Raw genomic sequence first — 15,397 nt, forward strand, 5'->3', positions numbered from 1 at the left:
AAGCTTTTTTTTTTTTTTTTTTTGGTTTTTCGAGATAGGGTTTCTCTGTGGCTTTGGAGCCTGTCCTGGCACTAGCTCTGTAGACCAGGCTGGTCTCGAACTCACAGAGATCCGCCTGCCTCTGCCTCCCGAGTGCTGGGAGCCCTTTTTTTAATAGCACCATGGAGGCTTAAATACCCAGCAGTCAAGTGGGCCAGCAGGTGAAAACCTTATCCTCTGATCCTCTAGGCAAGGCACAGCTTTTAGTAACTCCAATCAGAAGGCTCTAGCAGGGAAGAGCAGCTGAAGGCCAGGACTCCAAATGGTCCCAACACCTCAGAACAACAGTGCCTAGTTGTATAATGGAATGGAATTGTTCCCATTTTAACATTGGTTCCTGTATGCCTGTCAATCAGTGGCTATCTGACATTCCAAAAGAAAAACTTATTTAATGAAATGCCAACACAGAGAGGCAAAGAAATTTTCTAGTTACGTCTTGCTCGTGTTGTCTAACTAAAACTCATGTAAGTAAATGTTAGGATATCTAAGACACTGACAAGCAAGGAGAATAATTCATTGAAGAATGTAAACGGCAGTGGCATTAAAAGTTTGGACTACATAAAAAACTCTTTCCAGTGACTTACTTACAAGTATTTAAACACATAGGTCAAACATACAACAAACACATTTTTACAAAATAATCTTTTTAAATGTTTTGATGAAAATAAGAGATCAGTTTTGTGAGAAAGACAAAGGTGTTTTTGAAAATAAAAACTGTGTAATTTTACAAGGTTAATACCTTTCCTTTCTACTATGCTTCAAATTGTTAATTGTAATAGAAAACTGTCAATTAAAGACAAAATAATGTGATATAATATATGAAATGTGATATTATATACCTAAAATTAGTTACATGATCGCATTGACTTTGGGAAGCAATTGATATTTTCAAAAAGTTACAGATGATTTTTCTTTTAATGCCAATCCAGTCATTTGGAAATGGAATCAGAGTTCCAGATTGCTATGACAAGAAGGTTTACAGCCACCTGAAACTCCGGCTTTAGCATCCAAAGAAATCAATATCTATAAAAACCTTCATTCACCTGCGTATATTCATGTACACACACAGGCATACAGACACACAATTAAACTTAATGAAAAATAAAACCTTTGATTACATAAAGATTATATGTATATATACATACATTAAAAATACATACTCATAAAAAATTTTGTAGCTATAAAGTGAGGATAAATATAAGGTACTTTAATGTCCATTTAAAATATATATGATTTAGTGCCATTTCAAATACTTTTAACTCCTAGTATTATTATAGCATGAGATCAAGTATTCCTTTCCAATGACTCTTAAGAAAAAATGATTCTGAAGTAGGTTGAGTCCCAATTTTCTGAGAAATCGCCATATTGATTTCCAAACTGGTTGTACAAGTTTGCATTCCCACCAGCAATGGAGGAGTGTTACCCTTACTCTACATTCTCTACAACATACACTATCTTTGCTGGTTTTGATCTTAGCCATTCTGACAGGTGTAAGATGGTATCTCAGAGTCATTTTGATTTGCATTTCCCTGATGGATAACGATGGTGAATATTTCCTTTAGTGTCTTTTGGCCATTTGATATTCTTCTGTCGAGAATTCTGTTTAGAACTATATGCCATTTTCAACTAAATTATTTGGAATTTTGATGTCTAATTACTTGAGTTCTTTATATATTTTGGGGATCAATTCCCTGTATGATGTGGGATTGGTGAAGATCTTTTCCCATTCAGTAAACTGCCTTTTTGTCTTATTAGCTTTGCTTTACCGAAGCTTCTCAGTTTCAGGAGGTCCCGTTTATTTATTGTTGCTCTTATTGTCTGTGTTACTGGGGTTATATTTAGGAAGTGGTCTCCTGTGTCCATGCATTGAAGGCTGTTTACCACTTCTCTTCTATCAGGTTCAGGGTGGCTGGTTTTATGTTGAGGTCTTTAATCCATTTGGACTTGAGTTTTGTACAGGAGATAGATATGGATCTTTTTCATTCTTCTACATGTTCACATCCAGTTATGCCAACACCGTTTGTTGAAGATGTTTCCTTTCTTTTCCATTGTATAATTTTAGCTTCTTTGCCAAAAATCAGATGTTCATAGATGTGTGGATTAATATCCAGGTCTTTGATTTCATTCCTTTGGTCAATCTGTCTGTTTTATGCTAATACCCAAAGATGCTAAATCATACTACAAGGACATTTGATCAACTATTCTCATAGCAGCATTATTTGTAATAGCCAGAATCTGGGAAACAAGTTACATGCCCTTCAACCAAAGACTGGATAAAAAAAAAAAATGTAGTCCATTTACACAATGGAGTACTATGAAGCAGAAAAATACAATGGCATCTTGAAATTTAAATTCAAATGGATCAAACTAGGAAAAAAACATTCTGAGTGAGGTAATCTAGACCCATAAAGATGAACATGGTAGGTACTCATGCATAAATGGATACTAGCTTTAAAGCAAAGAATAATGAGTCTATAGTCCACAGCCCTACAGAAGCAAAGTAACAAGGTGAACCCTAAGAGAAACATATAGAGATTCCCCTGGGGAAGGGGACATAGACAAGATCTTCTGACAAAATTGGGAACACTTGGATGGGAGAACAAGGGAGGGCGGAAGGGGAAGAGGAGAGGAGAAGAGGAGGGAGGAAGAACACTCTAGAGGAGGAACGAAGGGGAGTGGGAGAAAAACTTGAGAAAATGAGATAGTCAAGATCGGGGAAGGACAGAGATGGAGAGCAAAGAAAAAGATACTTTGATTGAGGGAGCCATTATAGGGCTAGCAAGAAACCTGGCACTAGAGAAATTCCCAGGAATCCACAAGGATGATGCGAGCTAAAACCCTAAGCAATAGTGGAGATGGTGCCCAAACTGGCCTTGCCCTGTAGTCACCAAAGCCTCAAAAAAAGCCCAGGTATGCATGGTTTTAGTGCATAATTCTAACAGAACTTCCAAGAAGAGCTAATACCTATACCCCTCAAAGTGTTTCACATAATAGAAACCCAGAAAGAACATTGCCAAACTCTATTTTTGTTTTGTTTTGTGTTTTGTTTTGTTTTGTTTTTCGAGACAGGGTTTCTCTGTAGCTTTTGGTGCCTGTCCAGGGCTGGCCTTGAACTCCCAGAGATCCGCCCGCCTCTGCCTCCCAAGTGCTGGGATTAAAGGCGAGCATCACCACCGCCAGGCCTCCAAACTCTTTTTATGAGGCTAAAATAACCCCAATACCGAAACCACACAAAGACTCAACCAAGAAAGAGAATTACAATAAAATACTGGCAAACTGAATCCTCAGAAAATTGCTCAAGTTAACATTCAGCCTTTCTATAAGCTCTCTCTCTCAAATTAGATGCTGGTTACAACCAATTATTTATTTTTATGTTCTAAATTATATACATATATAATTTATAATGAATCTACATGTGTATACATATGTGAATATATTTGTATATATAATTTTGCATGTATATATGCAATAATAATGCATTTTAAGTTAAATGGTAGTGGTGCATTTCTTTAATCCCAAGACTTGGAAGGGCAGAGGCAAGCAGATCTCAGAGTTCAAGGCCAGCTTGCTCTACAAAGAGAGTTCCATCAAAGCAAGGACAAAACAGAGAAACCCTCTCCTGGGCAGGAAGGTGGGTAGGGGATTAAGTAGTATGCCATTATTTTGTATAGTTTAAGTTTATTGGCTTAATTATACTACCTTAATTCAAGAACTCCACTACATTATATTTTCTGATTAACAAGTTTGTCATTTGGTTATCACAAGTTCCAGATATCAGAGTATTTTGTTTTTTGTTTTGTTTTTTTAAGAAATTACAAATGAGAATGAGATATATATTCCTACTGAGTCATAAAACCACAAAAGAGGAAAATTACCAGATATTACCTAGAGCTTTCCTCATAACTTTTTCCCAAAGAACAAAAACCTGTGGTGTTGAACTAAAATCTATGATGTTCTTATATATTCTAGGTAATACCTTCATGTACACTAACTCAATTTCCATCTTTTTTTTCTCTACAAGGTAACTGTTTTTGTGGATAAAATAGTTTTTTTAAAGAAAATTATATGGCAAATTAATCATTTATCAATCCAAGAAAAGTAATTACACGTTGTGCCTCTCAAAGTCAATTTTATGGAAATGAATCCATTTCTAGGAATGACTCTATGATTTGCTTCTAAATATGTAAACTTGATAATGTCCATTTTCTGCTTAACATTAAAAAGGTAAGGTCAATCATTTATTAATGCCTGTTTCTGTTTGGGGATAAAATACTTCACCTTGGCAGGCAGGGACGGGTGCATCCCACGAATGATACCCATAGGAGGACTTCCTGCACACGGCGCTGCTCTTCCCAACGAGTCGGAAGCCTCGATCACAGGCCCAACGCACCACACTGTTCAGTTGTCCGCCTGTCTGGCTGATGATGTATCCGTGGGGTGGCGATTCCGGGGTGCTGCAGTAGAAGGCTTTCAGAGGAAAGAGTGATCACTGCTTAATCAACAACCAGACGTTCTCTGTCATCCAAGTTTACGAACTGCTATGCAATTAATGCTGACTAAAGAGTAAGCCCGTTGTTTTATTTCGATGGCGGATTGTGTATTTTAGTTCCTTTTGAAATGTGTACTCACATGGCTTGTAGGATGCTTGACTACCCCTATTCTCACAATTTTTGCTCTCATCTACATGTCCTGCTTTTCAGTGCATTCTGTCACCTGTGGATGTCCAAAAGCTCTGAGATGTATCACCAAATTCAAGAAATATGTTATAAGCTTTTTTCCCCAATATATTATTATTATTTGGGAATTTCATAAAATGTACCCCAATCACACTTGATTCCCCCACGAGAAGTCACTAATGTTTTAGATAATTAATTAAAGGAAAGGGTGGAATTATTTCATCACAGAATAAAGTTCAGGCATAGAGATATTACCCCAAATTATTCAAAAAATCATGAATAAAGGGTCTGTAATTCTTATTTATTTAAAGCTGAATATTATCTAGATTCCTCTGTCTGTTTTTGACTTGTTTATCTTATTTTCTGTATGGAAGTGTTTGTCTGCATGCTTGTATGTACACTAAACATGTGACTACTACAAGCTGAGATCAACAGAGGGTGTCACATCTCCTATAACTGGAGATACAGAAAGTTGTGAGCCAATAGACAAAAAGAATACAGACACTTGCAAGGTCAACACATGTTCTAAACTGCTGAGCTTTACTTAAATGTATTTATATTTATTTCATATGTATTGGTGTTTTGCCTGCATATATGTCTACATGGATATGTGTGTAAGGGCGTTAGATCTCCTAGAACTGGAGTTACAGACAATTGTGAGGTGCCAAGTATGTGCTGGGAATTGAACCTGGGTCTTCGGGAAGAGAAGTCAGTGCTCTTAACTGCTGAGTCATCACTCCAGCCCATCTTAACTCTTAATTCAATCTTAACTCTTTAATAATAGTCACCACAATGACAGAAGTAAGATAGTTGCTAAAATTCTAAACATCACGTACCAATGTATCTTATCCTGAAGCCTTTCTTGTTATTGCCATGATCTGCGGACCACTGAAGAAATACTTCATGACCATTGCTTGTTACATTAAAAGCATTTGAATAATCTCCGCTGAGGGAAATAAGCAACGGACTCTGAATATTTGGCCCTTTAGAGAGAAAATAATGGAATATAGATATAAATAAATGCATTCCCATTTATTTTCAGTGTTTGTATGCTTAAAATAGTATGGAATATTAAAGTGGTTTTATACCCAATGTTCCTTATCGGTAAGGGAAACCTAATACAAAATGATTTCCCTAAGCATTTTAATGATTTCTTTAAACTGTAACGCATAAAAATTATCAGACTAACAACAATTCTCATAGTGAATGGAGTCCACGAGGTTAAAACAATATCTATAAGATAAAAGTAGCATAAGCAATTGCTTATATTGAACATTTATGTGTACAGTTAGCGTGTTTCCACTGAATTTGTGAATATCCAGGAAATATGACCCATGGTTACCATCATACACCTGAAGAACATCAAACTCCTTTTCCGTCTGGAAGAATTCTACAAACATGCTGATGTTATAGCCCTTTTCCACTGAGATGCTCCAGGCACACATCTGCAGATTTGGGTAACTGTCAGGATATCCAGGACTCAGAATGACTCCTGTCGAGTCCAGTCGTAATTCATTGGCAGGACAGAGCACTGTAAAAGAAGGCATCATTACTAATATTTTAAAATATACACAGAAGTTGTATTTTAATACCAAATGATTGTTTTATATTCATGAACAAAAAGAAGATAGTAGCTGGAATTCGTGTTAAATTACATTTTTAAGGTGCTATGTAAAATATTTCATGGAGGCCTAAAAATTTACTGTATTTTTCTTCTTTCCATAACATTGAAAATGCCTTCTTTATGATAAATAAATACATAAAGGCAATGTGTTTAGTTCTTTTACTTCATCACATATCCCTAATTAGTTTTTTGCTCTTGTATCTTTTCCTCTGACTTGCTAGCTATATTTTGCCCATACTTTATTCTCCTTACTTCCAACTCAATTTCTTCTCATTCTAAACTTTCAACCCTCTAGCGTGCACGGTCCAATAACAAAATACCACTGTCTCAAGGCTTATTTCATGAAAATTTCTTTCTGGTCTCAGGAAACTGATTAGCCATAAGGATGTTATATGGTTCCCAGTCACCAGGTATCCTGCAGCTCCTGATGTTAGCTCCTAGATGCTGGCTAAAACACAAATTCTCCAGTCATATTGCTTCAAAATAGTACATTCTAAGAATGACAAAACAATCTATTTATGTTCTCCTACCCCCACCCAGAGTCAATGAATTTTAATCTCGGGTTCATATAATTTGTATATTCGAACAAATAGTCGAGATATCTACTTTAATATTGGTTTTAAAATAGAGAATTATGTAATTATTAGGCCTTAATTACTCCAAAGATGTCATTTAAAAATAAATAGTAGATCATAGGGTTTTCAGTATAGTTTTGCTCACTATGTATCATATTGTGCATAAATAAATCCATACATAACAAACAGGATTAGAGCTAGTATAAACTAAAAATGTTCTATTAAAATGAACAACATTACTATAATAAACCACCCAGTATATAACAGTTAAATGTTTTTAACTTAAGACTATACCCTAGTTCAGTGTTTTAAGTAGGACATTTAACTATCAAGAGAACAATGGAACACAAAATTTTTAAAATTTTACTAGATTGGTCATAAACCACAGACCATTTCCTAATTCAACTAGTGTGCATACATTTTACAGTTTTGGTATTAGAAGGCAAGCCATCAAAATAATTAGGTCCTGATCTTAATAATTTGTTGAAATAATTCTACTTTAAAACAGCAAAAATACAAGGTAGAATTTACTAAAATAGATAAATGATTAGCATATTCATAATTTATGAGCGCAGTTTAATATTTTGGACAATTTAATATTTTTGAGTTAATGTTTTCAAAAAGTACAAGAATAAAAATAAATAATAGTGAATTGTATGCATGTAAAGCTACTCTAACTGTGGAAAACTTGGAATATTTGAAAAGAAAATGAAGCATAACTAATTTTCCGATCTGTAAAAGTGATTATAAAGTATAGTGATAAACATCCTATTGTTAATTCTATGTTGTATCTAGAGTTGAACATGAAAGTAATGTTGCTTCTTTAAGAAAAAAATGAAAATATCAAATAATTTATAAATTGACTGAAAATGGTATAGCAGATGTGTTCTAGAAAATTTAAAAAGTATGAGTATTTATCTAAGTTTGTTAGATTTAACTTAAACAAAACTGGTAAGTCTGAAAGACATTGTCAACTAATGCTTTCATAAAGAAAGTCCATAGATTTATTCTAAACAATAATCAATTAATAATTAATTTTTATTGACCCTCTCAAGTGTCTGTGACTAGTTATTGAATTTGCTTTGCATTTTCTACAGGAGGCAGAATAAGATTTATAGTAATCTAAAGAAAATTCTGGTTTTAGAACTGAGACATCGAAAACATGAAAAAGCTGGACTGTGAAACACAAAGGTTGTCGAGATTAGTTTGTTTAATTTCATTTAAGAATTTTTGAATTTTGATCCAAACATAGAAACTCTCTTTTCAAGAGTCTAGAACTCAGCTTACACATGTTGACCTAAGAAAACAGTCATGTCACGGCTCTGACTCCTCGCATCTTTTATGCCTATTGGAATATTTCTCCATGCGCTATCTCCTGAGAGGAAGAAACCCTAACTTTTCCATTTGTTTGTATCTATTCCTGAATATGTATCTTATATAATCCTAAATGACTACAGAAAATTCTTCCATGAGGAAAGAGTTGCATGCATGACACCTTCATTTCTGATACAAGTTACAGACTACAGAATAGATACTCAAACTCAAAAGGGACTGGTAGCCTTGACTGAGACCTTAAGACATTCTCACAATGTAACAAGTTCTTCACTGCCTTTTTTCTGCTACACTAAGACACTCCTCTAAATAACCTTAATCATTTCATAAGGATTCAAAGGTAGAAGATCAAATACTAATTCCTACATATAGCATGATAGAATAATAAACAATGTTTTGCTGTCTTTTGAGGGACTGTCTTACTTTGTAGTTCAGACTGAATTGTATTTAGCCCAGGTTAGCTTATAAATTGTGGTTAATCCTCCTGCATCAGTCTTCAATGTGTCGAGAATACAAATATGAATCACAATAGACTCATTGTTTCTGTTTTGGATATTATAGTAACAATTATGATACTCCTCAGGGAATATATTCCATGTCAGAAAAAGTTCCAATATAGAAAGTAAGCCAAGAAACCCTAATGTGGCATAATAAAATAGCTTAATTTTCTTCAAATTAGCCACCACTTATAATCAGTTACAATGAGTTAGATTTATGACCAGCACAAATCAATCATAAATGATGTTTGAACATCTTAACTATATTAGTCTTTCAAATTCCTTCCTTAGCTGTCTTGGTAAGACGGTAAATTCCTTTGCATCCCCATCCACTTCTTTTATATGTTTCTCTGAATGTTCAATGAACAGTAGTCTATCCTTCCCCTATTTTTTGCTATGACAAATTTCATTAGATATTTGGAAATCAGAGTAACATGCCTCCATCAAACTGTATCTGACCCACAAGTGGTTACTTCTCATTATTCTATAGCCTACTCGACTGTCACTTGGGGGACTGTCATGGTCTTACACTGCAATGCTTTTATAGCAAAGCCCATAGAAGTTTGGTTGATTTTTGTTTTGTTTTGCTTTGGTCTGTGTATAAGTCTGTGGAATCTAAATATTCTCATTCTTAACATGTAGTAACTAAAGGATTATACAGCTAGTGATTAGAATATTTTTTTCCTAATAAAAGGAATTATTATCTCAATGTTCATTTGGTACTTGTTTTGTTTTGGTTTGTTTTTTTCCTTTTTTTTCTACCCTTAATCATACCTGTAGAGGAAAAACACTTTGCATAGGAGGAACTGACTTCAGACTAATTAAAATAATTAAATCTCAGAAGAATGAAACATCTTTTTAATTAGCACAACTGAGAAATCATTGAATTAAAAATACTCCATAGGAATTATATACCTCAAAATCATATTATCAGGCAAGTATTCAATACTGAAATGACACATTTTCTGTGAAATTTTTTTTCTTTTTCTTTTTTTTTTTGGATTTTCTCCATGGCTTTTGGTTCCTGTCCTGGAACTAGCTCTTGTAGACCAGGCGGGCCTCGAACTCACAGAGATCCGCCTGCCTCTGCCTCACGAGTGCTGGAATTAAAGGCATGCACCACCACCACCCAGCTCTGTGAAATTTTGTCTTTTCTGCCATAAGCATAAAAGAAAGGTTTAAAGAGTTAACAACCACAAGTTAAAAGTCGTACCGTGTGTAATCCCAGCACTACGGATACAGAAACAGGTGAAATGTAAGTCTGAGGCCATCCTGGGCTATAGGGCAAGAACTCGTCTCAAAAAAAAAAAAAAAAAAGTAAATAAGGAAAAAACTTCAAAGCACCCATACCTTGACAAACTGGAGGTGCCCCATCCATCTGAAGCCGCTCTCCCAATCTGCACGTCAGAATTGCATTGCCAACCAGCGTAAATCCTGGAAGACACTGATATCTGATAATATCACCTGTTAACAGAAAAACGGGGCTTTCAGACAAGCTACAACGTGCAGCTGAATGGTGTTTTTATTTTAGGACCAGAATTATTTTCATTTATTTATTTTTAATCAATGTAAAAAGCCTATCAATTATAAGCAGGGTTGACTCTTAAACATTGAACAAACAAGGCCTGGTAGCATGGATCTACCTTAAATGAAGGCGGGGGTAAGCTTCTCATGTATTCTTGATGAGGGACACTAGCTACACAGAAGCAATTGCCGTAAGGAACTCATTTGCTTCCTCTAAGTATGATCCTTCCAAACTGGTCCAATTAAAGAAGATTGCCATACTATTGCTTATTATGAAGGGCTCCAAGCATGGCATTTCTTCAAGCTCACAACACAGTTCTAATATGCCCTTGACAAACAGCTTTCACTGTTTCTATTCTTCTTTAGAGGGTTTTACCTCGTTCATAATCGCAACAAATCCTTTCAGCCCACAGGCTGCTTTACATGTGCTTAGATTTTTCTCTTAAGAAAGATACTTGTGCTATGAGTGCACTCTTTAAAAGTAATTTTAGATACTTTACCTATTTCAAATTCATCATCTTCTGTCAAAATTTCTGCATTAGGTACAGGCGGTGGAGGCTGACACACTCTTAGTTGGTAGGCTATAAAAATAAACAATACTTGTTGATTCCTTTTTGGAGAAAACTCCATGTATCAAAAATCATGCAAGGTTTTGAAAGAACAAAATATACTTTTGTTCATTAACTTTCAATTACTCATTTAAAAATAAGACTACAACCAAGGGTGAAAACAATTCATTTTTTAATTGTGAGAATAGTTTATGTCATACACTGTATTTCTGCCCCTTCATTCATGTTACATGATTTGTAACACCTTATCATTTCTTTTTCTTTGTATTTCTTAGAGTGATCACATTTTAGAAACATGCATTGGTGTCTTTATTTGATCAGTATTTTCTGCTCTCAAGGTTCATCATCGAATTCCTTGCACTTAAGGAACTGACTAACGTCAGATAACAGCTCAGTTTATAGGCCGTTTTAGGCAATATTAGAAGTACCAAGCTATTAGTATCCTAATTGACCTTCACAACATTTTATCTTGTATCTGTGTAACTAGCTCTATAATGATTTCCATTTGACCAAATAGAAAACTAATAAAAGGAGACAAAACTGTACACAAATCACATAGCTAATTGTGTGTGATCAAGCTCTGTGTGAACCTACTTTATCTAACTTTCAAATATTAACTCATCCTGGGACATTATTGAACATGTGGGATACATGTGTGTAAAATATAGTGTCTTGTCACCTTTAAAAGTCATATTCCTAGTTAAAATTGGTATTAGGTACCATTTAAAAACTGTCAAAAATGTCTCTGAATCTAAGCCTCATGGAAACTAACTCAAAATGATACCTAAAGTCAATAATACTTTATTATTTTATTAAAATCTTATTTTCTCTGTGAAGTTTTGCAAACATGCTAATTTGTTCTTCATTGGTTTGTACTTGAAGCAAACGAATGTGCGTGCTTTTTTTTTCACATGATAAATTTTGCTACTAAAAGTAAAAAGGCAGGTATATGAAGGGAACGTGACATAGAAACACACTGATGTATACAACATGTCAAGGTATATGAATAGTGAGAGCATGTAAATGTGCTCTTATTTCACAGACTACATCTTCAATATCTCACCTGTTGCAAGAGTATTGCTGGAACACCGACGAACATATGCAAGAGGAAATTATTGAAATAATTGCTGAAAACAAGTAATATTTTCCCATTTCTAAAGGGTTACAACACCTAAAGGACATTACAGATTCGGGAAGAAAAAACCTTGCACATAAACTTTAGTGATGAATTCTTACTGAATCATCGCTGTCATCTTACCTAGATCCATTTAATAAAAGGTTAATTGGCTAGCCAATATCCAGGTTAGTAAGGACAAAAAGAGAAATTTTAAAATAACTGTAAGAAAATAATGAAGAGATTTAAAAATATAGAGGGACATTAATGGAAGAGTACACAGAAAAACACTTATGGTCTATACTTAGGGAAATGTAATGTAATGCAGAAAAAAGATCAACTCAGAAAATGTAGCAAAGTGCACGTCTACATGAAGCTTATTTTGCCTTCCATAGGTGTCGTAAAATGAATTATTCATTGTTTTGAGGAAGTATAGCACATTAGACACGGTTTCTGTCATTTATGGAACATGCAGAAAATTAGCTACCTTATTCAGTTTTAGTGTGCAATAGACCAGATGTTGTGAATTACTATTGATGAGGGCCATGCTATTTCCACAACTCCAAAGGGATGCTTTGAGCTAAAGTCTGCTTTGCTCTGTTCTGTTTCCAGTTACCATCAATTTCATAGGACACAACCCATGAAGCTAAGGAATCACAATGCAGCCACATAGGGTCTTTAGTACTATGTTCTTACCACTTTAATAAAAATAATAATACTTTTCACTGATTTATAGATGTGACACCTGAAAGAAATTTATTTTTTGTTGGTTTTGTTTGTTTTTTTTGTTTTTGTTTTTGAGACAGTTTTCTCTGTATAACAAACAATCCTGGATAACCTGGAAATTGTTTTATACACTAGACTAGGCTCAAACTCACAGAGATCCACCTGCCTCTGCCTCCTGACAAACCATCTTTTGAATCACGTTTTTCTATCTCCATCTTGGTGATTTCACTAATTCCTTTGGCTTCATTTCTTTTTTAACTTTATGCTTTAATTTCCAAATCTACAACAACAAGCTAATCATGTCTCTCATGATCCTTGGTGGCTTTGTCCTTTACAGTACACACATTAAGTCAATAAATCATATTTTATGTATAGAAAACATATTTGTGCCTGGTTTTGAAATTAAGTATTACGCATACATTTGCCTAATTGCTCATAGTTTAAGACTCCAGGTGAACTCACCTGAGGGAAGAAAATTGTAAAACTGTTTTTTACCTGGTAATTGCCATCACTATGTCTATAATTCCACAAATATGAGCTAAATGGATGGCAGGTTGGGCATTTCTGAAGATGCAGAGAGCTTCGGAACAAACAAGTTTTTTTTTCTAGACTATCTCCAATATTTAGAATTTAAAAATGAGAATATAATGGAAGCGACTGTGGGTTAGAAAGTGTCTTAGGTGGAATCTAAGTAGGATCTGCCTGGAAAGCAATTTGGGTATAGACTCTAGAGTTCCAAATAAGAAAGGCACCCATTGCTGATAGGAATGCAAACTTGTACAACCACTTTGGAAATCAGTATGGTGGTTTCTCAGAAAATTGGGAATCAACCTACCTCATGATCCAGCAATACCATTCTTGGGCATATACCCAAAATATCCTCAATCATACTACAAAAGCATTTGTTCAACTATATCATAACAGCATTATTTGTAACAGCCAGAACCTGGAAACAACCTAGATGCTCCTCAACTAAAGAATGGATAAAGAAAATGTGGCACATTTACACATTAGCGTACACCTCAGCGGGGGGGGGGGGGACTATGACAATTTGAATTTTGTATGCAAATGGATGGAATTAAAAAACACTATCCTGAGTGAGGTAACCCAGACCCAAAAAGATGAATATGATATGTACTCACTCATAACTGGATATTACCTATAAACAAAGGACCTTGAGCCTAGAGTTCATGATACTAGAGAAGCTAAGTAATAAGGTGAACCCAAAGAAAAACATATATAGATCCACCTGAAAATTAAATGCAGACAAGATCACCTGATAAAATTGGGAGCATGGGGGTGGGGGAGAAAAGGAGGGTAGAAGGAGAAGAAGAGAGGAGATATGGAGGGTTACAGAGAACTTGAGGGAATGGGATAGTCATGATGGAGAAAGGACAGAGATGAGAGCAATGAACGAGATATCTTGATTGAGGGAGTCATTATAGGGTTAGCTGAAACCTGGATCTAGAGAAATTCCCAGGAATGCACAAACATGATCCCAGCTAAGACCCTAGGCAATAGAGAAAAGGGGGCCTTGACTTGCCCTGTAGTCAGAATGATGAATATCTTAAATATCACCATAGAACCTTCATCCAACAATTGATGGAAACAAAGGCAGAGACCCACATTGGAGCACTGGACTGAGTTCCCAAAGTCCAAGTGAAGAGTGGAAGGAATGAGAATATGAGAAAAGAGGTCAAGAACATGATGGGTTCACCCACTGAAACAGTTTACCTGAGCTCACCAACTCCAGGCAGACTGGAAAGGAACAAGCATAGGAGGAAACGAGTCCCTCTGAATGTGGTTGACAGTTGAATTGCTGGGGCAGACTGAGGGGCCACTAGCAGTGACACCAGGATTTATCCCTACTGCATGTACTGGCTTTTTGGGGTCTTATTCTCTTTGGATGTATACCTTGCTCAGCTTAGATATAGTAGGGAAGGCCTTGAACCTTCCACAAATAAGGTGCCTTATCCTCTCTGAGGATTGGATGGGGGGGGGGTGGGGGGGTGTGTAGAGAGAATGGGAGGAGGGGAGGGAGTTGAAACTTGGATTGGTATTTTTAAAAATCTAATAAATTTTAACAAAGAAAGAAAAAGAAAAAAAGAAGTTAAGAAAACTAGAAGAAATCATCTTTATCTGTTTCTCCTTTGACATTGAAGCAAAATACAAAATATTAGCAAGTAATAAGAAGTTTACAAAGTATTTTTCATCGGTTTCTGAATGTCTGCTCCTTACCATAATCCTAGAATTTGAAGTTTTCACTAACAGTATCTCAGGGTAGAAAAACACTATTTCATACCTGCTATGCCAGGATGAATTAGTGTCCTTTAATAATAGCATCTTTCTTAGAATCTCAGAGATGTGGTGTGAAGTGGAGTTACTGCAGATAAGAGTTAAGTTCCACCAATACTGAATTAGTGTGAGGTTTTAATTAGGTGACTCATATCCGTATAAAAAGAAATAATGAGAAAGAGAGGCATGGCAATGATTAGTCAGGAAGAAACTGTAGTGATTCACACGAAAGCTGAGAATACAATGCAGTGATTACTGGCTGATACCCAGAAGGTAGGAGACAAGAAAGGGCCTCACACAGCCTTCAGGGAAGGCGTGGAACAGTTTGAACACTGTAGCTCAAGTCTGCATCCTCTTCCTGCTTCAGAGACTTGCTTTGCTATATCATTAAATTTAATTACATCAACTCAAAAGGTTATAGTTGGG

The 15,397-nt window shown here is 35.4% G+C and overlaps 1 protein-coding gene across 3 annotated transcripts in view; it reads right to left on the reverse strand.

Moving 5' to 3' along the window:
- Csmd3 (CUB and Sushi multiple domains 3) overlaps positions 1 to 15,397 on the reverse strand; it is a 930,239-nt gene that overhangs the window by 68,526 nt on the left and 846,316 nt on the right. For all 3 annotated transcript variants that reach the window (XM_050162609.1, XM_050162600.1, XM_050162593.1), the window contains 5 exons: positions 10,768 to 10,848; positions 10,094 to 10,207; positions 6,058 to 6,246; positions 5,552 to 5,698; positions 4,318 to 4,506 (listed from right to left, as the gene is read on the reverse strand). In XM_050162609.1, coding sequence (XP_050018566.1) covers positions 4,318 to 4,506; positions 5,552 to 5,698; positions 6,058 to 6,246; positions 10,094 to 10,207; positions 10,768 to 10,848 — 720 coding nt within the window. The remainder of the gene's footprint in view (positions 1 to 4,317; positions 4,507 to 5,551; positions 5,699 to 6,057; positions 6,247 to 10,093; positions 10,208 to 10,767; positions 10,849 to 15,397) is intronic.

This window comes from Alexandromys fortis, unplaced genomic scaffold, assembly GCF_014885135.2.
Source record: "Alexandromys fortis isolate MF-2015 unplaced genomic scaffold, M_Fortis_MF-2015_v1.1 scaffold_17, whole genome shotgun sequence".
Lineage (NCBI taxonomy): Eukaryota > Metazoa > Chordata > Mammalia > Rodentia > Cricetidae > Alexandromys > Alexandromys fortis.